This window comes from Lontra canadensis, unplaced genomic scaffold, assembly GCF_010015895.1.
Source record: "Lontra canadensis isolate GAN:19392208 unplaced genomic scaffold, GSC_riverotter_1.0 scaffold11, whole genome shotgun sequence".
NCBI lineage: Eukaryota > Metazoa > Chordata > Mammalia > Carnivora > Mustelidae > Lontra > Lontra canadensis.
In genome coordinates, this window is record NW_022631005.1 from 19,450,251 (window position 1) to 19,477,364 (window position 27,114).

The 27,114-nt window shown below is 34.6% G+C and overlaps 1 protein-coding gene across 1 annotated transcript in view; it reads left to right on the top strand.

The window, feature by feature from the left end:
- Nucleotides 1-27,114, top strand: part of LRP1B (LDL receptor related protein 1B) — a 1,927,222-nt gene that overhangs the window by 1,624,230 nt on the left and 275,878 nt on the right. The window contains exons 44-50 of the mRNA XM_032856138.1: nt 7,649-7,841; nt 8,468-8,593; nt 12,815-12,943; nt 15,166-15,285; nt 23,826-23,939; nt 24,183-24,332; nt 26,850-26,972. Of these exons, the coding sequence (XP_032712029.1) occupies nt 7,649-7,841; nt 8,468-8,593; nt 12,815-12,943; nt 15,166-15,285; nt 23,826-23,939; nt 24,183-24,332; nt 26,850-26,972 (955 nt within the window). The remainder of the gene's footprint in view (nt 1-7,648; nt 7,842-8,467; nt 8,594-12,814; nt 12,944-15,165; nt 15,286-23,825; nt 23,940-24,182; nt 24,333-26,849; nt 26,973-27,114) is intronic.

Consider the following 27,114-nt stretch of genomic DNA (forward strand, 5'->3'; position numbering starts at 1 on the left):
GATATTCTCTGTTGAGCATTACGAATGTGTATAGAAACTGTCTGGATATGCAGAGGAAGGAGCCATTTTGCTTTGGGCAGGAAGGAAAGGATTCTCAAGGAAGGCAAGTCATTCCTGAATGGGTCTCACAGTGACATTTTTGAATGGAATTCAAAGCAGAAATAACTTACTGAAAAAGAGATTCAGGTTTTTTTTTTTAAGTTTATTCTTTATTAATACTATCAGCTTTTGATTCTCAAACTGTCTAATATATCTAAACAGAAATTTGGTTAAACTATAACTTTATTACTGCAATCATATATGAAGGCACAATAATCAAAACATTAGAAACTTGCTCAAATTCCAGTTAGGAGTGGCTATAACACTTCGGGGATATTATAGTTTATTTTTTTAGTCCTTTGTGTGACCTTAGGTAATAGCTTATCCTATATTTTTTCCTGAAATAAAAGCAAAGCTGAGTCATTGTTTTTTACTATCCTATTTTATAGATTAGGAGACTGAGGTAAATAACTTATTTGGGGAAAAAAAATGAATCTCAGAATAGGGTTCCCTTCTCCTACTTCTCTCAGGTATATCCTCTAGATCTTTTCCCCACATTCTTCCATCTGGTCTTTGCCCCTAGCAGACTTTCTTGTGGTCACCTGATTCATTGTTCTCTGGCATCTGGTTGAGTATGGTCAATAGAGAGATCAGAAAGAAAAGAGTATAAAATCAAAGTAATTCATTCTCTAATCTACCTCTATGATGGGTTTGCCTTTTTAACTGAGGCTGGTAATACAATAGGCAGTCTTTTAGATGATTGCTGTGAATGTTCTTTTCAAATTTGTTTGGATACTAATGACGTTTTGATAACCCATTTTCTTCAAACTCTTCTAAGAAATTTAAATATAGCCAGCTATTCTTAAATTAGATATTTCTCAGTTTTGAGTTGCTGATTGACCACATCACCATCCTCTCCAAGGTTAAAACAATGGCAGTTGTTTCTTTGCAATCTGTAACACTTTGTCATGCCTGACCATGGCAGGGGCCAAGTTGTCATTTCTCATGATTATGTACGATCCTGTCGGTGAGGCAGTCAACTGGGGTATTTGGGAAGCCTCCTGTTTGCTTGGCTTTTAAATTGTTTGGCTTAACATTTAGCATCTGGGTGTTGGAATTATGTTGTCTGGTTTATAAAACTGAATATTTCTGTATTCTATCATTGGTTCTAGTGCTTTCAATAAGGCACTAGGGAAGTTTTAAGATGGAAAATCATATGATTCGTAATTAAATTCCTGACACATGATTTCAAGTCTATGTGGCATCACCAATTTAATTGTCTATCTAGAGGACACATGTGAAATTAAATGAATGTGTCAAGAAATGCATTTTCTGAATGAACATGAATTCTTATTTTGAAACATGAGCCTATTTATAGGTTCAAGGTGAAAATGCCTCAAAATTTTGCCATACTGATACATTTCCATATGACATGGTAAAGTGCAATTTATGATGACAGATCTTCTGCACTGTAAATAAAGATGCTGATTAGGCTTACAAGGTGCAGTATTTGTGAACTTATGATAAAAATGTTTTAACATGGAGATGAGTAAGTATAATTTAGTGGATTTTCACATCTTCATGTTCCACATGGAACTCTAACCAGTGAAATGAGATGTCTGGAGTCAGCTCAATTCTTAGAAGAACCTATTGTACCCTATTAAAGCAACATGCATAATTATAGACTGAGTTTAATGTTTCTTTTTCCTCTTTCTCTGTGTCAGCAGAAGTAGAGAAGTAAACTACTAGACTCAATCAGTGTTAAAATTCATAAAAGTTGCTGTATACCAAATAGACTTTTGTTAACAACATAGAAAAACTTTCATTGTCATAAGCCTATCTATTTGTTATCCATTAAAAATAACTTTTTATTTATGTCTATTAGAATTTTGTTTTCATTCTTAGTGATTCATTGAAGTATGAATTTTGTTCATGCAAAATATGATACTGGATAGAAAAGTAACCCAAAGATATTAGTATAATTCCTAATTTGAAAGATCATAGATAAAATAATAAAGACAGCACGTTACATATATGCTAATATCAAAGAATTTCTTTACTTTCTTTAACTAAGGCAGATTTTTTTTAAAGATTTTATTTATTGAGAGAGAGTAAGTGAGAGACAGCGCAAGCTCGGGGAGGGGCAGATGGAGCCTTGAGCAGGGGCAGATGGCCGCTGAGTAGGAAGCCTAATATGGAACTTGATTCTAGGACACTTGGATCATGACTAGAGCTGAGGGTAGATGCTTAACCGACTGAGTCACCCATGCACCCTGCAAATTTTACATAGAAAATTGAAATCAGATCTCAGTTGCTTTGGATCTGAAATAGCCTCAAATCACTTAGTAAATCTGTGACCTTGCATTGATTGTAGAACCTTGTTAAGCTTCAATCCTTATCAATGAATGTGTGAGGAAATGGTCTCTATTTATCTGTTAATGTGGAGATTAGAATTAGGTTTTATATGTGTAGTGCATACACATCCCATACACTGTAAGCATTCATGAAGTGTTAGCTTTCACTGTTCACAAAAAAAGTTAATAATAATAATAAAAAATTAAAAAGGTAAAAGGACTAATGAACGAATGAACGAGTGAAAAGCCTCATGAGTTTGGATAAAAAGTGAATCACGAAGTCCTTGGTTTGCAAATACTGTTCTGCTATTTGCATTCTTCACCCTTCTGAAAACATCAAGTGTTATCCCTTTCCTGGACAAATGCAGTGGATCTTAATTGGTCTCTCTGCAGCTCTTCCGTTTTTATCTAATCTAGTCTCTACACCAGAGGCAGAATAATCTTTAAAACTATGAACCAATAATGATATTAATGTGCTTAAAAAACATGAGACATTTACTATAACTTTCAGAACAAAATTCAGGTTTGTAGCCTTGATCCGAAGGCCCTGTACGTTTGCCCTTCTGGCCTTTCTCACCCTGCCCCTCATGAGATCCTCTTAGATGTCTGAATGACCCATATGCTCCCTTATTCTTTATTCATTTTCCCCACATTTTCTGTTCTCCCTTTTCTTGGCTTTTACACCGGGTGTTCCCTCTGGTCCAATTGCTTCCTCTGTTTTTCTCTTTTCCTGTCCTATTGAGTGTTCATCATTCCCTTTTTCAGGGAAATCTTCCCAGATAGCACACTAGAGCAGCTATCATTTTCACACTTTCATAGAAAACAATCTTTCCTTCATCATTTTGATTTTTTTTTTAGTTTATTAAGACTTAAAATAGATATAAATCTTAAAGCTTGGTTCTTCTAAGGGGAAGGAGTGAAACAGCTTAATCAGCCCATGCTGACATAAAATACCATAGACTGGGCGGCTTAAGCAACAAGAGGTTTATTTCTTAAAGTTCTAGAGGCTAAGAAATCAAGATCACCATGCCAATATGATCAGGTTCAGGTGACAACCCTTTTCCTGGCTTGCAGTGCCTGCCTCCTTGCTGGGGGCAGCAGTAGGAGGCAGAGAAAATATATATTCTTACTTCAAAATGATAACTAATTATATCTCTGTGATATAATTATTTTCTTTCTATATTTTTCATGTCACATTCTCTCTTCTGGTTATCTGAGCTCTTCATTCAACTAACAAATATATACTCATGTTTAAACTATTGTTCTCTTCATCCACTGATTTCCTAAAGAGTTGAGAACTATTTGGGTAGGCCACCTGTGGGTTAGGTTTAGAAGCAGAAGTGAAATAAAATGACTAGATGGTAAATCCATTAATTTTCCTTTTATTGCCTCTTTTCTATCCTGCCCCTGCCCACTTAGTCCACAGGAAACACTGTTTTTGTTTGTTTATTTTGTTTCATTGTTGTTTTTGTTTGTTTGCATTTTAAATTTATATGAGTGGTATCATATACTATGTGTTTCTTTTTGTCTGGTTTCTTTCACTTGGCATAATTATTCTGAAAACCATCCATATTGTTACATGTACCAATAGTTCATCTTTTTCTTTTTTTCTCAATAGTACTGCATTGTATGTGTTAAGGAAAACATATATCCATGATACTTGTTAAATTGTCAATACAGGCTTTTTTTAGGACTATCAAAAGAGATATGAGGGAGTATTGCAATGGAATTTTGTAGTAGGGAGAAAAGATGGGCTCAATACTGAACAGAAGAAAAAGTAGAAATTCATAGCCAAGGAGAGAATGGATGGAAACATCAGAAGTTAAAGGAGGATTCTGCATACACTGACCTAACAAAATTCTCGGTGATGGTAGGTCAAAGTGATCATACTTCACCAGGGGAGTCCATGGGATGAAGATATTGATGGTGATTAGGTATCAAGAGTGGGGGAGTCCAGCTAAACTGACATGGCAAAACTCAACTTTTTGCTAAAGTCGAGCTTAAGCTTAAGATAATATAGATATATGCAATTTGTTAATGCATAAATCTGTACATGGATATTAAGTAGCTTATGGTTTTTGCTTATTACAAGTAGAGCTTCTGTGAACATTTGTGTACAAGTCTTTATATAGATATATGCTTTAAATTCCTTTGGTAAACAAATGCCAGGGAATAGAAGGGTAGATCATATGCTAGTTGTACGTTTAACTGTAAGAAAGTGACAAATTGTTTTCCAAGTTTGTTGTACCACTTTCTATTCCTGTAAGTTCCTCCATATCCTCCCCGATGCTTGGTTTGTCAGCCATTTTAGTTTTATTCTAAAAATGGTGCAGTAATTTTAACTTTACTTCACTAATGTCTCATGATGTCAATAATCTTTTTATATGCTTATTTGTCAAGCATATATATTCTTTAATAAAATGTTTATTAAAACCTCTTTCCCATTCTTTGTTAGATTATATATTCATGATAATTTTCAGTTTTGGAAGTGTGGTTTTTTTTTTTTCTTCAATATGGGTCCTTTGCTAGACCTAAGATTTGCAAATATTTTTTTAGAGTTTGTGACTTATCTTTTCATTGTCTTATCATTATCTTTTGAAGTGTAGCAGTTTTATAATTTGATTGAGTTCATTTTATCAACCTTTTTCATGAATCATGCTTTTGATGTCATACCTAAGAAATCTTTGCTTACCCCAAGGTCATAAAGATTTTCTTCTGTATTTTTCCTTAGAAATTTTATAGTTTTAAATTTTATATTTAGGTTTATGATATGTTTTCAGTTGTTTGTTTTTTTTTTAATGGATGGAACTTTAGTTTCTGTGTATGTATATTTATTTATTCAAGTACCATTTGTTGAAAAAAACTATCTTTTTAAAAAAGTTTTGTTTAAAAATAGTTATCCATGTACATATTGGTCTGTTTGTGAACTTTCTTATCTGTCCCACTGATATAATTCTCTATCTTTTTTCCAATACTACACTATCTTGGCAACTGTCAATTTATTATGTCCTGAAATGAGGTAGTGTTAGTCCACCAACTTATTTTTTGCCTTTTTGTTTTGTTTTGTTTTTTGTATTCTAGATATTTTGCATTTCCACACACAATTTGGAATTAGCTTGTCAATTTCTAGAAAATGTCTGCTGGGTTTTTATTGGCATTAGGTATAATTTACCAGTTTGAGGAGAGGTGACATCTTAGTGGTTTTGAATCTTAGAAATCATGAATAGGTTATATCTCTTTATTTATTTGGGTTTTTGTTAGTTTCTCTTAACAATGTTTTATAGTTCTTATATTCTTGTACATACTTTTACACATGTAACTAAGTATTTCATATTTGTTTATGCCACTGGAAAATTTATTTTATTTTAATTTTCAATTATTTATTGTTAGTATACACAATTTTTGTAGCAATCTTGTATCATACAGCTTTACTAGGTATATTAGTTAGTCTCAGCAGCTTTTTTCTTGTAGATTCTATTGAATTTTTTTATGTAGAGGATTATGTCACCTGCAAATAAATGCATTTTGATTTCTTCCTCTTCTTCCCCCACCAATTTCTTAGAAATATTGTGTTTTTTGCTTTAATATTCTGACTAGAAAGTCTAGGAAAAGCTTGAGTAGAAGTGAAAGTGATCATTCCTCTTGTTCCTAGTTTAATTTCTATTCTAAGTTTTTATCAGGAATGGATGTTAGATCCTGTAAATAATTTCTCTGCATTTATTAAATCTTCACATGGGTTGTCTTTTTTTGTCTGTTAGTATGGTAAATTATGCTAATAGGGATTTTTTTAAAATGTTAAATCAATCTTTATTTCTGGAATAAACCCTACTTCATCATTATATATTATCCATTTTATAGTTCTCTAATAACCATTTTTTAAATATCATTGATTTTTGTCTATTTTTTTTCTGTGTTCTATTTCTTTGATTTCTCTATTTTTATTTTTTTCCTTTCTATACTTTAGGTTTAGCATTTTTGTTGAGGGAATTAATTTGAGATATTTCTTTTTCTTTTCTATCTTTTCTTGCATAGTAGCTTAGTGGTAAATTTTTCATATTTCCATTAAAATACCTGAGTTCTATTCTGGGGAAGAGTTAAGCTATGTGAAACAGTTTGATCCTTTGAGGTCTTCCTTTAAATTTTATTAGGAGTTAGGGCAAAGTTAGTCTAGGGTTGATTATTTGGCATTGTTGAGGCAAGTTTCTTCCAGTTACTCTATTCAGACTCTAGTGAACTGGCAAGTTTTCAAATCTGGTTGGCGTTAACAAACACAATTCATGGACCTGTGTGATTTTGGGAACTCTTCTCTCTTAACCTTGTGCATGGCTCTTTCACCAACCTGAAGTTGTATTAGATGCTTGTGCATGTGCTTCGTACTTGGCTGAATCATCCAGGAGAGCCCTATGCAGATACCTAGAGCTCTTTTTCTGTTACATTCTTTTCTCTGACACTCTGCCCTATGAGATCTAACCCCACTGCCCTCTAATTCTCAGCCCTATGCCACTCAGGGAGTTGTCCAGGTTCTGTTGGGTTCTTCTGTTCTAGGCTGCTACCTGAGTCTCTCTCAGGCCTTTAGCCATGGCCATCATGAGACTTACTCAGTTTATTTCCTGAATTAATTAGGAATACTTGTGCTTTGTTACCTGATGTCCAATGTGCTGAAAAGCCTTGTTTTATATATTGTATTCAGTTTTGTAGTTGTCTTATTGAGAAGGTAAATCTAGTCCTTTATTTTGGTCTAAGTAGAAGTTTTGTCTTTACTTTTAAACTTCTATTGCCAATATATGTATAGCTGGTTTAATCACTCATGGTGAAAACTTCCTGGAGGAAAAGCCTGGGTCTTATAGTTCTTTATAATCCTTTTATAGTTTTGAGAGCTTGATTAGTGTTCACTGGCTATCTGATGATTCTTAATAAAGATAAATGTTTATTAATAATCACAATCTCATATTTTTGACCTGGTGATTTTGTTTCATAATACTGAGAAAATGCAGTTGCTTATATAAGCTGAATGATTAGTAAATAGAAATATAATTAAAATAATAAACACATTGTAAATGCTAAGAATGATTAAAACATTTAAAATAAAGCTATAAAGAATTTTATGGTAATACATTTAGTAAAATGCATTTTATCTGATGATTTTTTATTGATTAATCTTATTTTCTTAATTTTTGAAGCAAAAATAGATGAGGATATAGGAATACCTACAATTCATTTAAATATATATATACATATATTTAAATTTATTTCAGGTGATTGTTAAATCTGGGCCAGGAACTTTCCTCAGTTTAGCTGTTTATGACAATTATATCTTCTGGTCAGACTGGGGAAGAAGAGCTATTCTGCGTTCCAACAAATACACAGGGGGAGATACAAAAATTCTTCGTTCTGATATTCCACATCAACCAATGGGAATCATAGCTGTTGCCAATGACACCAATAGCTGTAAGTTACACTAGAAACTAAATGTATTTCTTAATAATATAATCTCTCAAAAAATTATGTTTTCTAGTAATACTTAGTTGGATTTTGTTTTCTTAAATTTCCTGGGGTAGTGTTCAGGATTTGACTACTCAATATATTAAAATTATCTGAAATGCTCAAGGTAACTTCTGTAGTTCTTAATTTATCAACAGAAGAACAGAAGAACAATTCCTTTTTAATCACTTATTTGTTCTCTCTCACTCTCAATCTTTGAATATTCAAATCAAGTTGTTTTCGTGAAAGTAATACTTCTTGATAAATAAGTTTTACATCTGGGCTTAAAAGTGCTTTAATCACTGGAACACCTACAAAAATTGCAGCCTGAAGTGTCAGTATGTTTTTAAGTGATACTAGTTTATTTGATGCCATGACATCCTTGACTAATGTTTTAGATGATGAAATTACTTATGTGACATGTTTTTCTAACGTTCTTATCTCTTGTGATGTTTGGATTTTCAAAAGTCCTGAATCTTCCTTGGTTATATCTTTGAGAGATGGGGGCAGCGTAACAGTTTGCTATTAATTTCTATCTATCATGGAATAGAAATTCAACATAAAATGTTGCCAATAAAGTTTCTTCATTGCAGGTGAACTTTCTCCGTGTTCCTTATTAAATGGAGGTTGCCATGACCTGTGCCTTTTAACTCCTAATGGGAGAGTAAATTGTTCCTGCAGGGGGGATCGAATATTGCTAGATGACAACAGATGTGTGAGTAAGTAAAGACAATTGAAATGTGATATGATACAGCTACTCAAAGGCATACATGGGGACACCTGGGTGGCTCAGTCGTTAAGCCTCTGCCTTCAGCTCAGGTCTCAGAACCCTGGGATTGAGCCCCACATCGGGCTCTCTGCTCAGTGGGGAACCTGCTTCTCCCTCTCCCCTACTTGTGTTCCCTCTCTCGCTGTGTCTCCCTGTCAAGTAAATAAATAAAATCTTTAAAAAAAAAAAAAAAAGGTACACATGGATGTTGAAATTGTTTTAGTGTACATGAAGTTGTACTTCCTCCAATCTTAGGTGCCCAGTTGACATATCTCTCTATTCTAAAAAGAACTTGACTCACCATTCTACTTAGTTGTAACACCATAAGATAGATAATGATAACCAGAACAGTGACAAACGATGTACCCCCTATTGCAGGTTGGAAGGCGTTGGATTAGTTAAAGAAATACCAGCAAATCATCTGAAAAGCTGTGGTTACAACTTTGAGAATTAAGTCAATAGCAAAATTAAAGCTGAAATAAACCAGTATATAGGCAGTAGATCAGTAGCCTTCTAGTAAAACCACTCAGTACGTCACAGTATGTAAATGAGAGAGAATGGCTCATGCAGCTTATTTGTAATCATTTCCAAACGGTTAATTAAGAATGTAACATTGCAGTCTTGCATGATGTTTATACCTCCCAAAAGGCATTATGATCTTTAATTAGTACCATTACAGTATACATTTATTAGCAGCTAAGTTTTCAAAATAAATAAGAGTTCAAGTATTCCAATGTTGCTATGAGAAATTAGCCAGCAACATAAAGAATGTTAATTTATCTTTAACATTAAGACTATTTGTGTTTAAAAAAGACAAGAGACAAACATCTTGGAAACTGGTGAACTCATTCTCAGGATGTGGCTGTAGTTTTGCCTTTTTTCCCTCTTCTCTATATCCTCATCTTATATCTTCATTTTAGAAAATCAACAGAGCTGAGTATGTATACATTATAAAAATAAGTATCAAGATGGTATAAGTATATTCCCTGTTTATCTTCAGTCTTCTTTTGGTCTTTATTTACCAGGAAGATCTGTTTTATCTGTTGTGTACTCGAATACAAGCACTTTAATATCATTTTCTTTACCTTAAAAACAATTGCACCTAAGATAAGAATATACACATATCTTTTTGCTTTGCGAATTGGTACCACAATCCAAGGGGTACCTCTTAGTGAAAGAAGTAAAAGATTCCTATTTAAGACTGTGCCAAAGCAAACAAGGGATTGATGCAATTGGTCAGTGAACTTTAAATGAAGACAGCCAATTTTAATAATCCGGGCCACAAATTCCCGTATTTCTTAGTAACCTAACACTTCCTTGAATTGCTCAGGCAATTGTTTAAACTCTCTCTTTCAGTTTGCTTTTGTGGTTTCAGCTGTAATGGTCTGGATCGGATGCCATCTGTAAGCCTGGAGTGTTAATCGTGCATTAGAATCACTCATGTTTCTTTCACAGGTCACTCCAGGCCAGTAGAAAAGCAATGCCTTCAGTCAAAACAGCAAGGCTTATTTGTATACACTGGATGCCTGTCCCTGCTCCAAAATAGATTAGATACATCTGTCCCTACTAAGCCACCTGCTTCTCTCTATTGATGAGAGGGAATGAATCAGAAAGAAAACTATCTTTTAAACAAGCACAAGTGTATCCGCATGCAACTATAGAGTGATATTGGATTCCTCAGAGCAGACAGACCTTTATAGAAGCGTCCTGTATCCATGGTGCATTCATATTGAAATCCTGTGGTCCAGCCGAGAGGCTGGAGAGTGACTTCTTGTCAAATCCATCTTTGGGAAATGAGTATGTTTCTGGCATATCTATGTCCACATCTGAATTAGTTCATCGAGAGCAGTTCAGGAATGTTAATGGCGTTGTTGAAGGGGTGAAAGTCCATTTATTAACACCTCCTTCAGGACAGCAGAGGGAAAAGCATGTGTTGTCATAACTCTTGACAGAAAGATGAGGCAATTCCATTTTACACAACGTTCCTAACCTTATCAACATCTACAATAGAAATAAGAATAACAAATACAATTGAAGTAATTACCTTGTAAGAGAATTAGAGGACAGCTGAACCACATTTTTGTTTCTGCAAAGAAACATAAAATACTCAATGCTATTTCAACTGAACATAACTAAGCACATATTGTGCTTATATAAGGTTTGATTTTACATAATAAAAACATTTTTTTTTGTATTTTCCCTCAAAGGCATAATGATGATAAAACCAAAATTTGCATTTTCAATCATAACAGTTTTCGTTAGAAGTGAGAAGTTAAACAAGATATGCTGCAAGTAGATAGTAAGTTGGGAAAGTCAGTAGCCTCTCAGTAAGTGAATTTTGTCCAGTTCATGCTTGAATGTGATCGTGTGCAGTAATGTCGTACCCTTCTTAACACTTGTTCCTTTGAAGTTAATGATATTTTTAGACTTTTAAATTCTTTGTTACTTTCTCTAAAATGACTTTCTACCCTACCAAATTTAATCTGCACCAAGAAAAAAAATTTTGTTTTGGAAAGTGAAGAAAAAAATGAACATTGAAAGAGTTCAGTTAGAAGTCATAGGTAGATAAATAGATAACCTATAAAAATGAGATAAATTTTAGGAACAATAAAGAAATAAAACACTGGAAACTTCAAGTAGTATTAGTAGCCATGTAATTGAATATTTCTAAAATACAAATTTGAAAAGAAATTGATAGTAAATTATAAAATTAAGCTATGTTTTCTGCATTAGTAGAGATAAATGAATTCTAATTATCTCCAATATAATTAGTATGACTGGATTTCACTGTACAATTATTCAATGAGCAATGGAGTGAGTACAAGCAAGCAAACAACGTATAATGCAAGAAGAGAATTGCATTCCAAATGACTGTTGGTAGATCTCTTGCTTAAGAATAAAAATAGGGGGGCGCCTGGGTGGCTCAGTGGGTTAAAGCCTCTGCCTTCGGCTCAGGTCATGATCTCAGGGTCCTGGGATCGAGCCCCACATCGGGCTCTGCTCAGCAGGAGCCTGCTTCCTCCTCTGTCTCTCTGCCTGCCTCTCTGCCTACTTGTGATCTCTCTGTCAAATAAATAAATAACTCTTTAAAAAAAAAAAAAAGAATAAAAATAGGTCCATTTTCCCCAGGAGAGATCTTTCTAAAACAAGGGTCACATACTGGGATTCCAGGGATGAAACCTTGCTGTAGAAAGATGGTTTTTGTTTCTTTGTACTTTGTTGCTATTGGTCTGGTCTCACAGATTAGACAAGTCACATAAAAACTCAGACTTTTAATTTCTTGAGAAAATCTTGAGATTTAGAAATGAGACATATGGCAGTGGTCATCTGGAGCCCATAAGCTTCTCTTACACATGCTTTTCAGTTGCTCAGCCTCCCCCAGTTCAACCCACAGTTTCCTCTGCATCTCAAGGAGTAGTCGCTGACCCTGTGTGGCCATCCCGCCCCTGGTACCTCTCACCATGGATAGAACAAGAGGCTGATGAGGATACTTTTAGCAATTCCAGTACTTCTGAACAATGAAAACTCCTACAGAGACTTCTTTAAAAGGTAGTTGGGGAGGAAGATCAGCTGGAGGGAGATTTAGATGAGATAAATCAAGGCAAGCATTAAAAAATGAGAACTCTACACCTGAAATAAGTTGAGCATCAACTATACTCAAACAAAAATAAAGAAAGAAATAAAACTGAGAACTCTGTATCTTGGAAAATTCCAATGTGTTGAAGAATGTAGTTTCTAATAAGAAAACACACACATAAAAAATCCTCTCTCCATATGTACAGGGCTCCTTTAATTGGCTCTTTTTCAGTATTTATTTTTAAGGTAGACGGCTATGCTAAGATGCATAAATATACTCCCCCAAAGCCCATCCTTCTTTCCACACATATACAGTCACAAAATAATTACCCCCATATACAATAGGTATAAAAGAAAAATGAAGTGAGGCAACTCCGAAAAATTTTAGAGAGGGAATGTAAAAACAGCAAACAAAAAGTTGTTCCTCTTATTTTTTTTTTTAAATTAAGACATGTCATAAACCACTGCCCTTTATTTTATTTTACATTTTGATAAATTTTAGTTTAGTTCTATAATGAATATTAAGGGAAAGAGATGTTATGGTACCAGAACTGTTTGTTATTGAGTCAAAACATGGACTTTTTTTCCCTTTCAGCTAAAAATTCATCTTGCAACATGTATTCAGAGTTTGAGTGTGGAAACGGAGAGTGTATTGACTATGAGCTCACCTGTGACGGCGTGCCTCACTGTAAAGATAAGTCAGATGAAAAACTGCTCTACTGTGGTAAGTGGCTCATATATGATGTATGTTCTCACTTCAGAGAGAAGTTTGGAATTATTTTCATAGTTTTGGGTTTGATTGTCTCCATTCAGCTCACATGTATGATTTACTTAATGTCACTCATTACCATGTAGGTCTAAAGTAATTAATTTTGGCTTTTTGTTCTTGTTCAAATGGGACTCCCTATGTCCTATTTAGGACTCACGATATTCAGTGAAGAATTTTCTCATGGCTTTCCCTCTACAAAGTGCAAGTTTAAATACAACAGGGGCCTTTATTTAAGCTGTCTTACTTATCATGAAGTGATAGGTTTTAGGTTTACATTCTTAAAAAATGTAAGTCAGAATTATTAGTCATTGCGTATATTGTAAGTTTACCCTGCACAAAAGTCTACTATCAGTCAATAATAGCATGTTATTGAGTTGATATCAAAGTGTTTTCTCTATTCTTGCCTCCAGGATTGGCCTAGGGCTAGTGTCTTTGGGTTCAAAGGCTGATGGCATTAGCCATCCTCCTCATCAAGCATGAATTCCTCTAGTTATGCCTCTGTAGGTGACGCTAAGTGATAACATTAAGTGATAGTCAAACTTTCACTCTCTCAGGGGAGTAGAGATTGGCTTTTTGAGCCCAGTAAGCCACTGATATTAGCCTTCATCACAACAATATTTTTCCTGGAAAGTTGAATATGTGTAATCATTAATAGTTACTGTAGAATTGTTCCAGATTATTTCTAAATTGGTATGACTTATTTTTGTACTATAATATTAGAGTATTGGTATTGTATGCTCTGTAAAATTCAGGAATCTGTACGTGAAATTGCTATATTTGGTTTGTACTTTTCTCCTTTGTTCGATTAGATAATAATTATACCTAAATAATCAAAAAATGATTAAAATAAGAGGAGGGAAGAGTTTGGGAAATTCGCAGGCAGTCCTCTCATTCATTTTGTTCCAGGATCACAGATTTTCAGTTAAAATCATAGATGTAATCTGCCCATAATTGATCTGTAACTAAAACTTTAGTGAATTTACCTCAAATGGCATATTCATTTGAGTGGTTATGCCCTATATGCTATGAAAATATTAAAGGATATAAAAATGTAATAATAATCAGCTTGCAAATTTGCATTGATTATGAATTGTCTTAGGAATATATTTCACATAATTTTTACCTTCTGAGAAGCAAGATAATAGTCACGTGAGCAGGGGTTGGCAATCATTTTCTGCAAAGGGTTAGCTAGTTAAGTATTTTAGGTTTTGTAGGTCAAAAATGCTCTCCATGAAATATCCCTTATTTAAAATAATTTGTTTTGCAACTATTTTAGAATATAAGAGCCATTCTTAGTGTCAGAGCTATACAAAAACAGGCTACTAGGCTGCATTTGGCCTGTGGGCTGTAGTTTTACAACCATAGGTATAGATTCTAGGCTTTGTAATCACACCCGAAGTTAAATCTTTGTTCCTAAACCCACTAGTGTATGACTAGTATGAGCAAGGGTACTTCTCCATATTTTAGTTTTTCACTACAAAACAAACTGAGTTTGAATATTGGCTTAGAGCACTAAATAAACAAATGTATGTTTACATTTGCTCCATATTATAGAGCCAGGCACAAAATTGGTGTTCAGTAAATGACAGCTAGTACCTTCTGCCTGAAATCAGAAAGTGTCAGGAGACTCTCTTTAAGGTAAACAGAATTCAGAAGATAATTGTTCTTCTTCTTAGGAAATTAGGAATTTTTAGATGATTCTTAAGAGAAATTTATGGATATTAGGTAAGCCTCTGATTCACTGGTTCCGGAATACATATTTTGCCACTATTTTTTTTTTTTTCTTGTTCTAAAAGCCTTACGAAATGCAAAGGAGATAGGAGATAGGTGTTGAGAGTGTCTTTGTGACTGTTGAGGTAAAGACTTATTTCTTGAGAGTTGAATATATGTTTATTTCTGTACTGACACACAAATATCAGAAATGATAACATGGGTATAATTTGAAGAGATCTCCAAGTATGAATCACTCAAGTTAAAGCACTTAGTCAAAATGGTCTTTAATGAATGAATTCCTTGATAATTCATGAATATTCTAATCCATAGCTTTGATACTGCACAGTGCTGCTTTTGTAGATCCCCGATCCAATCATTATGAAATGAGAACTCATCTGTGATTTTCTTTTTTGTAAAAATATCTCTGTAAGACCTCCAATGATGTTTCTATTTTTCTTTATAAGAAAACAGAAGCTGTCGACAAGGTTTCAGACCCTGCGACAACCGTCGTTGCATTCCTCACAGCAAGTTATGTGACGGTGAAAATGACTGCGGGGACAATTCTGATGAATTGGACTGTAAAGGTAAATGTATGCGGCATCAGCCTAGGAATATTATGCAAAGTGTTTCCTGAACATTTTCCGTAGTGTATTCCTGAAAGCATCACAGTTAAACCCTTTCAGTATATGGCCCCTGCCGGTACAGATAGAGCATACTTTGTTCATTGCTGTTGGAGGGGAGTTATTGCAGTTCGTTGAAATTATGAGTACAATCTCTATTATGTTTCTGTCCCTTTGCTCACTTCAAAACTCTTGTTATTTCTCACCTCTTCAGTTCTACTGCCATGTTTATTGGACATCGGTACCAGAATATGGAACGGTGAATGTAATGCTGCAAAAATACTCTCCCTCACTTCTCAGTTCTCTGCTTTTCGCATGACCTCATTCTTTTCCTAACAATTGGACAGGAAACCTTGGTGTTATCCTTGATTCCTCTTTCTATTACAGTTTATCACCCACAAGTTCATGTATCAGTAAATCATCCAGTTCTTTGAAATATCTTCCCTTTCAATCTGCCTGGAGCCTAGATAAACAGAATAGTCCTTTAACTGGTCTCCCTGCCTCTACTCTTTCCAGTTAATCGCAAAGTTGTAGTCATACTGTAATGTTTTACTAAATGTGTTCTGAGTGAGTACTGCCACCAATCAGCAAGCCAGATGACTTAGGTCAGAACCTCGACCCCAACGCTGTCTCTGTGTCTCTGGGTAAAATATCTAACCACTCTGTGCCTCAATTTCTCAAGCTGTAAGAAAAGAGGCAATAATTAAATGAGTATATTAATATTAAATAAAATCAGAACAGAACTTGGCATATAGAAAATACTATGTAAGCATTCACCTTGTTTTTTGTTTGTTTCTTTTTGTTTTTGTTTTTTGTTTTTATCATGGCCCTGATAAAGAATTACAAATGGAGTCTTTATATTTGCAGAATAAACAACAAGTTTTTTAGTCTGACATTTAAGGACACTTAAAATCTGGATGCAACAGAGTTTTCTTTTCCTTTCTTTTCTCTTCTTTTCTTAGATTTTATTTCTTTATTAAAGAGAGAGAAAGAATGAGCAGGGGGAAGGGCAGTGGGAGATGAAGAGGCAGACTTCCTGCTGAGCAGGGAGCCTGCTGCTGCTGCTGCTGCTGCTGCTGCTGCTGGATTTGATCCCAGAACCCTGAGATCCTGACCTGAACCAAAGGCAGATACTTAATCGATTGAGCCAGCCAGGTTCCCCCAGACAGATTTTTCTGAACCAATTTCCTTTAAAATTTTTCATTCCCCAACATATTTCATTGGGTAAAATGCATTAAGGATGAGACATAAAATTAATACGTCCTCTGCCTGCCCTTACGAAGTTCAAACTCCAAATAAAAATAGTTAAAGAGACGAAGGTGTATATCAGGTTTTATGATTGCAGATATAAAAACATAAGGTTTGAGGGGAGGGTTGTAATAAAGTATAAATAAGGTAGAATGATCAAAATAGAAGGTGATTCCAAGTAGAGAGACTAACATTGAAAGCTGCAAATACTTTGAAATGTTTAGAGCCAGACTGCATATTGGCAAGTGGTTTAAAAAATAATGAGGCAAGTGAGAGGAAGGAGATAGGACTTGAAGGTGTTTTTTTTTTTTTTTTTTTTTTTTAAGATTTTGTTTATTTATTTGACAGACAGAAATCACAAGTAGGCAGAGAGGCAGGCAGAGAGAGAGGAGGAAGCAGGCTTCCTGCTGAGCAGAAAGCCCTATGCTGGACGCTCCCAGGACCCTGAGATCATGACCTGAGCTGAAGGTAGAGGCTTTAACCCATTGAGCCACCCAGGCGCCCCTGAAGGTGTTTTTTGATGCCATTTTAAGGAACATGAACTTTACCTTGTAGTCACCAAAAAGTTACCTAACAAAGGTCTAAAAGAAACCCAATACAATCAAATTTACATTTCAAAAAAAAGGGGGGGCTATGCTTGTGCAAATGAAAGCTATAATGCCTAGATGAGAAAGGTAAAACAGGAGGCTATCAAAGCAGCCAAAGCTAAGAATAAAAAGAGAGACAGATACAACAGAATTTTAAAAGGTGGCATAATAGGTCTTGTGTAATAAAGATAGAGAAAACATGGAAAAGAATAGACAAGTTTTGTGAACTCTTCCCCCTCTTTTTACATTATTTTTTGTCTTTCATTAATTTTTAAATTTTTTTTTAGGTCTTTTATTCATGTAGGATCAGGGATATGATAATAAAGATGGTTTGCATTCCCACAGTGGAGCACCTGTAGACATTCAGATGGAAATATCCCAGAGACATTTAGATAGATAAAGATCTGGTAGTAGATTTAGAACAGAAGTGTTAATTTTGGACTTAATACAGAGAGAAAGCTCAGAGGAGGTATAGAATAATAGTTGTAGGGGAGTACATCAGAATTACCTACTGAAATAAAAAATTATAGACATTAATAATATAAGAAAAGGAGAAGTGAATCAAAGGACTAATGGAAAGATCTTCATAAGGCATTATTATTATTATTATTATTGAGAAGGGAGGATCAGTTAGCATTTTAATGTGTTAAGGGAAGGCAAGAAGGCTGGTATAGACTAGGCAGTCGTTGAACTTGAAAAATCGGAGATAATCTCTTTGTCACCTTCATGAAAGTCAATTCAGTGGAATGGTAAAGAAAAGCCAGATCTCCTTGAGTTGGTACAGAAAATGGATAGCGAAGAAGTAAATAGAGTGAATAAGTCTATTTTTAGAAAAGACTGGTGGTAAAGGAAATAGTGAAGTACAGATGGCAGGAGAAGGTGATGCAAATTTGTGGAAGAGGACAGAATGTGCACAGACCATTTTGGAGCTAGAAAAGGGCTCAGAAGTTACTCTGCCACCTTAGGCTGTAAGACGTTAGCCAAACACTTGAGTAGCTTACTATCTAAGACTGACACTAGCTTAGGAAGAGCCAAATACTCGTGCAGATTTTAAATCAGCTGTTATTTCATATTAATTATAGAAGATCAAAAAAATGATAAAATATAGTAAGATACTGGGAATAAGCAGAGAAAAATGGATAAGTATTTGGAAGAAAGGAGGAAAGCAAACTAAAAGTAGACCCCCCAAAAGGACATGTTTTATCAGTTATTTGCAAGCAGGAAAGGAGAATATAATAAAGATATTAAACTAGGTTAAAGATAAAAATATCAAGCTAGAATGTGAAGGAACTGAACAAAAGGTACAGAAAGTAGATTTTAAGACAAAAGTCATAAAAGGGTCCATGGGAAGTTAATAAGTTACTGTGGATTTTCTTGAAAAAATGAAAAAAAAATTTCAAAGGTGGTAAATAAATTAGTCAGCGAGTTTGGTTTTATGAAATATAGCACCTCATCAATTCCAGCTGCTGAGTAACAATGAAAATAACTCAAAACATTATTACCTCTTTCTTAGGCTAAACTCTTGATTTCTGTGTTATAGCTATCTTAGCCATATACTTGGGCAAGAACTACTCCATCTGTGAATCAAGTTTCTGTTAAAACTTTTCTTTTGTGATAATAATAGTATAAAAATCATAATAATTGCATACCTTAAAACAACAACAACAACAAAAACTTTGGCCTTGAAGTTCTTCCCATATAATATAGGACATTTGAAACTAAAAGCACTTGTAAGAACTCAAATACACACCTTATTTCTAGAAATGAATAGATTTAAGGAAGTGGACTAGCTCCTTTAGGATAAACAATTGAGTAGGTTTTTAGATAAAAGTTTACTTATTACAGTTGTATCTTTTGGATTTGATTTTTCTCTCATATTACATGTGGTTACATGGTGTCTTTGTAAGTCACATTTCACATGCTAGGGGAAAGACTTCTCTGGGTCCATATCGCATAAGCCAGTCTGTCTTATAATTCAGATGTGTATTTATCCAACAAATGGAACCTTACAGTACTTAAAAGATGATGAAGTTTGAAAAGGAGGAGGAAGGGCTCAGGAACAATGGAAAAGGAGTTCTTGCTCCGCTTCTTTCCTTCTAGATACTTCTCTGTTTCTATCATTGGGGCAACATATGTGTGCAGTGTTTTGTTGTATATATGCGTGCACACATGTGGCACACAGATGTGCACACACACACACACACACCACCTTTTACTTTTTAAGTGTAAATAAAGTAAGACGTGAAGATTTTAAATTAGTACAATAAAAGGTCAATGTATAGAGAGAGTTTGATAGGCTATGGAGAAAGGCGATTGTAGAATCATCTGTAAATTTTTTGAAGTACTGTTACACTTTTATTTCTTTAGTTTAGCTGTTCATTGTAACTAATAGTATCATTACTCTTATCCCACAGGGCAGAATGGAAATGAATGTTCCAAGGAATCAGTTTTGGTTTCTTCTCCTTTTGAAGGGAAGCAAAACCCTAAATTCTTGTAAATCTTTTATTAGTGCCCTGAAAGTGTTACATACCAGGCTATCTGGCGGGGTGGAGGTGGGTAACCTGAAGAGTTGTTTAGAAAGTTTGTCACTCTGATTTCTTCTTGTGTGTGAGAGGCTGGGTGAATCAGTGGGGGAGAATACACGACATCCCTCCTTCTCTTCCTATTGAGGTGGGTCTAATAACTCTCCTTGGGTAGTATATGAGCTTGCCTTGGTCACCTGGACAACTTTAGGTGACTAAAAAGCTAAGTAGTTCTAAGACTACCTGATGGGAAGGAAACTGGTGTTAGTTTTTTTTTTTTTTTTTTCTTTCTTTCTTTTTTCACATGTTCATAGCAACCCTTTGAAGATTCCATAAACAATAAGCTAAGGGAAAAGGATAAGCATTCCTATAGATGAAATCATCATTCCTCTGGGTTTGCATACCCTTAGAGCCTAAGCAGTAAATTAAAGAAAAGATGTTGTTTGAAAGTAAACAGAAGAGAGGAAGAAGACAGCAAATTTAATGTTCTCTTTCTTTCTTCCCCCTGCACCTTTCTTTCTTTCTTTCTTTTTTTTTTTTTTTTTTTTTTTTTTTTTTTTTTTTTTTTTTTTTTTTCCATGTCAGCTGCCCTGTGCTGCAGGCTGGGCAGGGAAGTTGGAAGAGAAAACATAGACTTAAGATATTCATAAGAAATGTCCTGAAAACCACAGAAAGACCAATCAATGTTATATCTTTCCTATCTCATTAAATATTTGAACTGACATGGGATAAAAAAGAAAAAAGTGGATGAAATAGTAAAATTAAGAAAGTATGTGAGGGGAAGAATGGTTTTACTTTTTCTCTTAGTGCTACTTTGATCCACAATCCCTGTCAGATCTTCCTTTGTAGTATCTCATTGCTATTCCTGGGGTGGCTGCAGTATGTTTTCATTCACATTTCGTAGGCTTACTTTACTTTTGGACTATCTGGAGGGAAAAGTCTAGTATTTCTCACTTGGCTTATCTTTATTTGGACTACATTATTTTCTTTTCTCTCTTTTAGGACTTTAGCCTGAGGAAAAATTGTCAGAAAGCTTTCATATTCACTTGACAAATTATTGATTCCAATATATTTCTCCCTCAAAAATCACCCTAAGGGTGAAACAAATTTCAATACTTGATTGACCAAACAAAGTAGGAGGAAATATAGTTGAAGGAGCACAGAGGAAGAGGTTTTGGCAAAAGAGGTATTTGCCTAACTATTTAATAAAGTTCCTGCAATCTCTTGGATCTCTCCCATCCCCCTCTGGTTCCTTGCTTACAGTTGCTGGAGATGTTAATCCCCACAACCATCTTGCCCCTGCTACATGTGAAATTCTGCAACCACTTAGTATGTCCAATTCTAGTACGTCTTAGCACACTACTTAACCCTCTGGTGGTTCTCAAATTCTATACCAAGTCAGGGACCCTGTGAAGAGAGCATTTGAACTAAAAGGATAGTCTTCCTATTTGCACATTGCCTATACTCTAATAGGCCTCCCTGTCCTCCTCACCAAGATTCATTTGCCCAATTTTTCATTGGAACATGGGAGAAAACACATCCTGCAAATATTCTGCTCTCTACCTAGTTCTTCTAACCCCCTACCTCATCATTTCCTCCATATCTTTCTTTTAAATATTATCTCTTAGCCATTCATTTTAACTTCAAAGTTCCCATTTCTTTTCATCTAGTCAGAGTTCTTCGCCTTTCTTTCTTCTTCTCAGACTTCCATCTAAAACTGGGTTCCACTTGCTCCACATCTCTGCTCTTCTCACAAGGTATTCTTTATGTTCACTTTCACCTGAGAGCCCCAGTACAGTTTTTGAAACTCCATTACTGCAATACTGCTAGATCTTCAGCCCTCATAGCTATGTAAGATGCTATCCTCATGTCAGTGATGTCATAATTTGCCTCTTCATCCTATCTGCCACCAATCTCCACTCAGATGGACTCCCTACCATGTACACAGAAGCTGCTCTGTGGACGTTTGGGGAGAGATGGAGATGATGTGGTGAACTGTGATTGTTCCCATCAGAATTCTTCTGGTACCCTTAACCTCTGTGAGTGTAAGATGGAAACTCTAGGGTATTATGACATTACCACTATCTAGAAGACATTACCACTATCTAGGATGTTGTTTCACAGAGAAATGAATCCTGTCTTCTAAATAAAGGGATTATAAGGAATCATGTGGAACACAACTTCTTAATAGGAGATTGCTGACAGACAGCAAAGTAAGAAACAAAATATAAATGCTTGTCATGATTACTTTCTATGTTATGTATTCCATTTACTGTTTCTATTGAAAAAATATTGAATGTAAAATATAATAGAAAGGTATATGGAAGAGATTTTGCTTTTTAGACATAAAAGAAGAATATTTCTTTTTCCTGTTTGGAATAGCGCATTTATCTCTACTCATAATAGCATTATCTGTTTCATATGATAAGATGTTATTTTTAATGAAGAAAACACTGAAGCAATTATAATTGCAAATTGTAAATAAAACACTTACTCTAATCATCATTTAAGCACAAATAAGGATACAATTGCAAGATACAATTAAAAATAATAAGAACAGTGCATTATGAAATACAAATGACATATACACCCTTGAGTAAAATTTGCATATCTTAAGGTAGCATTTTAACTATTTACAATTGATATAATTTCTATTTATAAATAAATAGGCTCTTCAAAATATCAACACTAGTAAAAGTGGCATAGTCAAAGAGCCCTTCAGGTTGTACATTTACATAATCAACCTGTGAAAATTTGAATTTGGAATAAAAATCTCACCTAAGTTAATCTAATGTACATAGCATGACATGCACCTGTTCACAACATATTGCTGGAAACCATTATATGGTAATGAATGTGTGAGCAAAGTAGAAATGAATATATGATTAAGCATAAGCTATTCTGTATAAGGTATATATAATGACAGTAGCATTTTGAAACTGATTTTCCTCTAAGCATAGCAAGGAATTGGAAAGTCAGACTTTCTAACAATAGAGACAAGTCATAGCACATTTATGTTTCTTGGCATGAGGTAGTCATCTTTCCTATACCAAATGTTAGTGATATGGCTGTGTAAAGGAGTATAACATAGCATGGAAGACTTCCTTGCATGGTTGAGCTATTTCCTCTGAGTAATAAAGCAAATGTTCAGCAGTTTCTCCATCTCAGTTTCTGTCTCTGACAGAGGGAATGTTCTACTTGCTTGCAACCAGTTTGGGATTTCCCCATACTTCTTCCATCAGACATTTGCTTAGTACTATAACCTTATACTTTGGAACTTGGAAGGAGGAAGAATTTTCAGCAACACTTGATGTTTTAGTACATTGGCTTAGCGCTACACTGATACTATGATGGGAACCATGCACAATCCCAGCTTTCATGGAGCTTATAACTTAGTGGGGGAGTGGATACATACACAGGCAATTGCAGTAAAGTATTATAAGTACCTCAACAAGGGAAGACATATGAGGCATCTGACCCAAGCCTGGGGGTGTGGGTGGAAGCCATGGGTCAAGTTTGACTTCCCAGAATTAAAAAGGCAAAACCAAACAAAATTACATGAATTAGTTAAAATATAGATCTTCCTCAACTTATAGTGCACGTATGTTCTGGTAAACCCATCCTATGTTGAAAATACTCGAAGTCGAAAATGCATTTACTATACCTAACCTACCAAATGTCGTAGGTAGACTAGCTTATCTTAAATGTGCTCAGAGCACTACCTTAAGCTATAGTTGGGCAAAATTATCTAACACAAAGCCCATTTTATAATAAAGTATCACGTATATCATGTGATTTAGTGACTACTGTACTGAAAGTGAGAAACAGAATGGCGTCTGGGTACAGAACGGTTGTAAGGGTGTTGATTGTTTACCCTCATGATCACAGTGGCTGACTGGGGGCCTTGGCTCACTGTTGCTGACCAGCATCAAAAGGGAGTATCCTGCTGCATATCTCTAGCCCAGGGAAAGATCAAAATACAAAATCTGAATCACAGGTTCCACTGAAACATATGGCTTTCCCACTACCTCAAAGTTGGAAAACTGTGTCAAATCACGGTATGTCAGGGACCGTTGGTACTGAAGATGTTAGAACGGGGAGTCACTTTGGTCTCATCTATCCATTTATTTATTTACCTATTTTCCAGTTTCCACCTGTGCTGCTGTTGAATTCCGTTGTGCCGACGGGACATGCATTCCAAGATCAGCACGATGCAACCAGAACATAGATTGTACAGACGCTTCAGATGAAAAGAACTGCAGTAAGATAATCCACTACCTTTTGTTTGTTCATCCCTGGGTACCTTTGGCATTCCATCTAATACTGCCCGGTGTTCCACTGAACCTTGTCCAGAATTGATATGTAATTAACCCCTGTTGTGTAGGATAATTGCATTCTTACTTCTTCAAATGAGGTTAACTTTGCTTGTTTCTATGACCTGCATAGAAGGCTTGTAATCTTTGCAGATGAGGTATTTTTCATTTCTCTGTTTACCTCTTTGTAGATAATACAGACTGTACACATTTCTATAAACTTGGAGTGAAAACCACAGGGTTTATAAGATGTAATTCGACCTCACTGTGTGTCCTGCCAAGCTGGATATGTGACGGGTCTAATGACTGTGGGGACTACTCAGATGAATTAAAATGCCCAGGTAATTCTAGAAAGAAAAAAACAAACAAACAAACAAACAAAAACCAAAAACTTTGCCTTGAGATTTAGAGGTTCATTGTATAAAATAAATTTATTAAGTTTTAGTCTTGATATCCAGTGATGAGGAGTAAAATTTAAATAATGTAGACTAAATTACAAGCAATCATTCCGTTCCAAACATGTCCCTTGATCTTTTTTAATGAGTTGTGAAATGATACTCAAGAAATCTGTTCTGTATTTGGATCTATTTCCTTTTAATGTTCAGCTCATGAGTAATCCTCTTAGAGTTGGTGATTAAGTCTTAAAATGCATGATTTCTAAAGTTGCCACAAAAGTGTCACACACTGAGAAAAAACTATCCGTGGGCTAAAGGAGAAAGACAATGCTTCTCACCACTGGCTTTACTCAACGTGATACAGCTTTTATTGTCATGTTAGGCTGTTTGGTGAAGTTTTGCAATCTTTCAACAGAGTAGTATGGATAATGACAATTATCACTGAGTCAAGGTGGGAAAGGTATATTTATATCTGACTTTTAACCATCTTTATATACATAAGCTCTGAAAGTGTCATCTGTATTCTTAGCAGAATGCATTCCATTAAAGAGTCATGATCCTGTTCCTTTCTATTTCAGAAAAAAAAAAATTAAATACAGGAAGTAAAGGTGTTAAATTACTCTAACTGGAAATAGGTATGATTTATAGGAAACTATTAAATGTGTCCTCATACTGTAACTCTCTCTCCTTAGCCTGCTGCTACACTCAATTTTTCCATGTTTAGTTGACATATAATAATATTTTGAAATATTTTAAGAAATCATACAGCAATGCACACATATACAATCTACTGTAAAGAACCAATATTCTTAATTCATAATCTATCGCTTAATTAGGCAATAGCAGATTCCTTTGTTTGTTTATTTGTTTGTTTGCTCGACAATGTGTAACATTCTATGATCCCATTTTTGTTCCTTCTGGGTTTGAAAGGCTAGCTGCATCCTAGGAGGAACTGGTGAACTTTTCTGCTTCTGTAGAGAACTTACATATGCACTGGTCACTGTGGCTCACCACAACTCTTCCACGTTTTATTTTTGTCACATAAAACATTTTAAAAGAAATGTAACATTGATTTAGATTTAACATTGATTTAGACTCAAAAAGCCTGGGTGTCTAGATTCTTAATCCATTGTTCTTTCTACAACAATTATGTACCTCATTATAGCTGTAGTTAATTCTTAAAATTAATATGAAAGCAACATATAACAGATACCCATTAAACTTACATATATATAAAACATATTACATACATATGTAAAACTCTGTGATCTTTATATATTTCTAATATTAATAAATTATTTTAAAAGTTAAATTTTAACATTAATAAAGAATTGTGATTACAATGGGAAAGGAAGATGGGGGAGCTCATGTAGACTGATGACATAGGTAGACAGCCAGATAGGAAGCCAGTAATAGTCAGTCTAAGTACCTTAGCTTATATATAGGCTAGTCCTAAGAAAAATAAGACACAAATCACACTCAGGACTTTTGGTTTAGTGGTGAAATCGGTCAAAAATTTTATTTTCATCTTCAATCTACAAAGTTGACATTTGAAAAAATAAAATGGGATTGTTATCCTAATAGAGTTATAATGGGTTATATAGTGTAATTACTATAGTGTGCATGGATTATTACAGTATGACATATGCTGTAAGATTTGCTTCCAAATTGGCTATGGTTTACAAAACTGTGACCTGAAGGTGCAAGGGGACTGAGGACATTCAGTAGAGAAAAATCTAATATTTTTTATGCAGTCTTGGAAGTTATAATAATAACAATTCTTCCCAATCTAAAAATATATAATTTACAAAATAATTTTATATCCAAATACTTATTATTCTCATGCTATTTCTGTAAGGTACAACAGTTTTAGAGATTCTATTATAAGTTGTCTCTTTTTTTGAAGTAGAGAGTGTTTCTATAAACCTAGTCAAAATGTATTCAGAATATAGGACAGTAAGAACACCATGCCCACATGTTCTCAGTAAAAATCCACTAATGTTTTTACAATGTTACTGATTTTTATAAATATGGAATTACAGATATTTTCTACCAAAAATATTTATTTGGCCCTGGGACTAATTCTCTTTATAATTACCTCAGTTATTTTATTTCAGTTCTATTAATAGGATACCACATTATTTGGATTTTAACAAGTTTTTCTATTAGTGCTTTTTTCAGATCCAGGATCCAATCTTGGATTGGGTTTGATTATCATATCTTCCTAGTCTCCTCTGTTCTGTGCCAGTTGTTGTTGTTTGTTTGTTTATTTTTTTAGCTTTTCCTTGGTTTTCATGACCTTGACATTCTTGAAGAGAATGTCAGCTCTCCTTTTGATTTAAGTTTTCTCATTCTTTATTTCTTTCAGTTCAAGGAGAATTACTGTTTTATCGTCTATACTATAGTGTGGAAGTCTAAGATTAATTTAAATTACTTGACATTACATTCTGTATTTTATCACAGTTCAAAACAAACACAAATGTGAAGAAAATTATTTTGGTTGTCCTAGTGGAAGATGCATTTTGAATACCTGGATATGTGATGGGCAGAAAGATTGTGAGGATGGACTTGATGAATTCCATTGTGGTGAGACTTTGTATTTTGTCCTGTGTACCATATTATTCTTTACATGCTGATGTTCTCTTACCTAGGGATTTTATACAAAATATTGCTAATTGATTTTAACAGTGTTCATTTTTAAGTAGCACAAAATGGGACAAATTAAAAT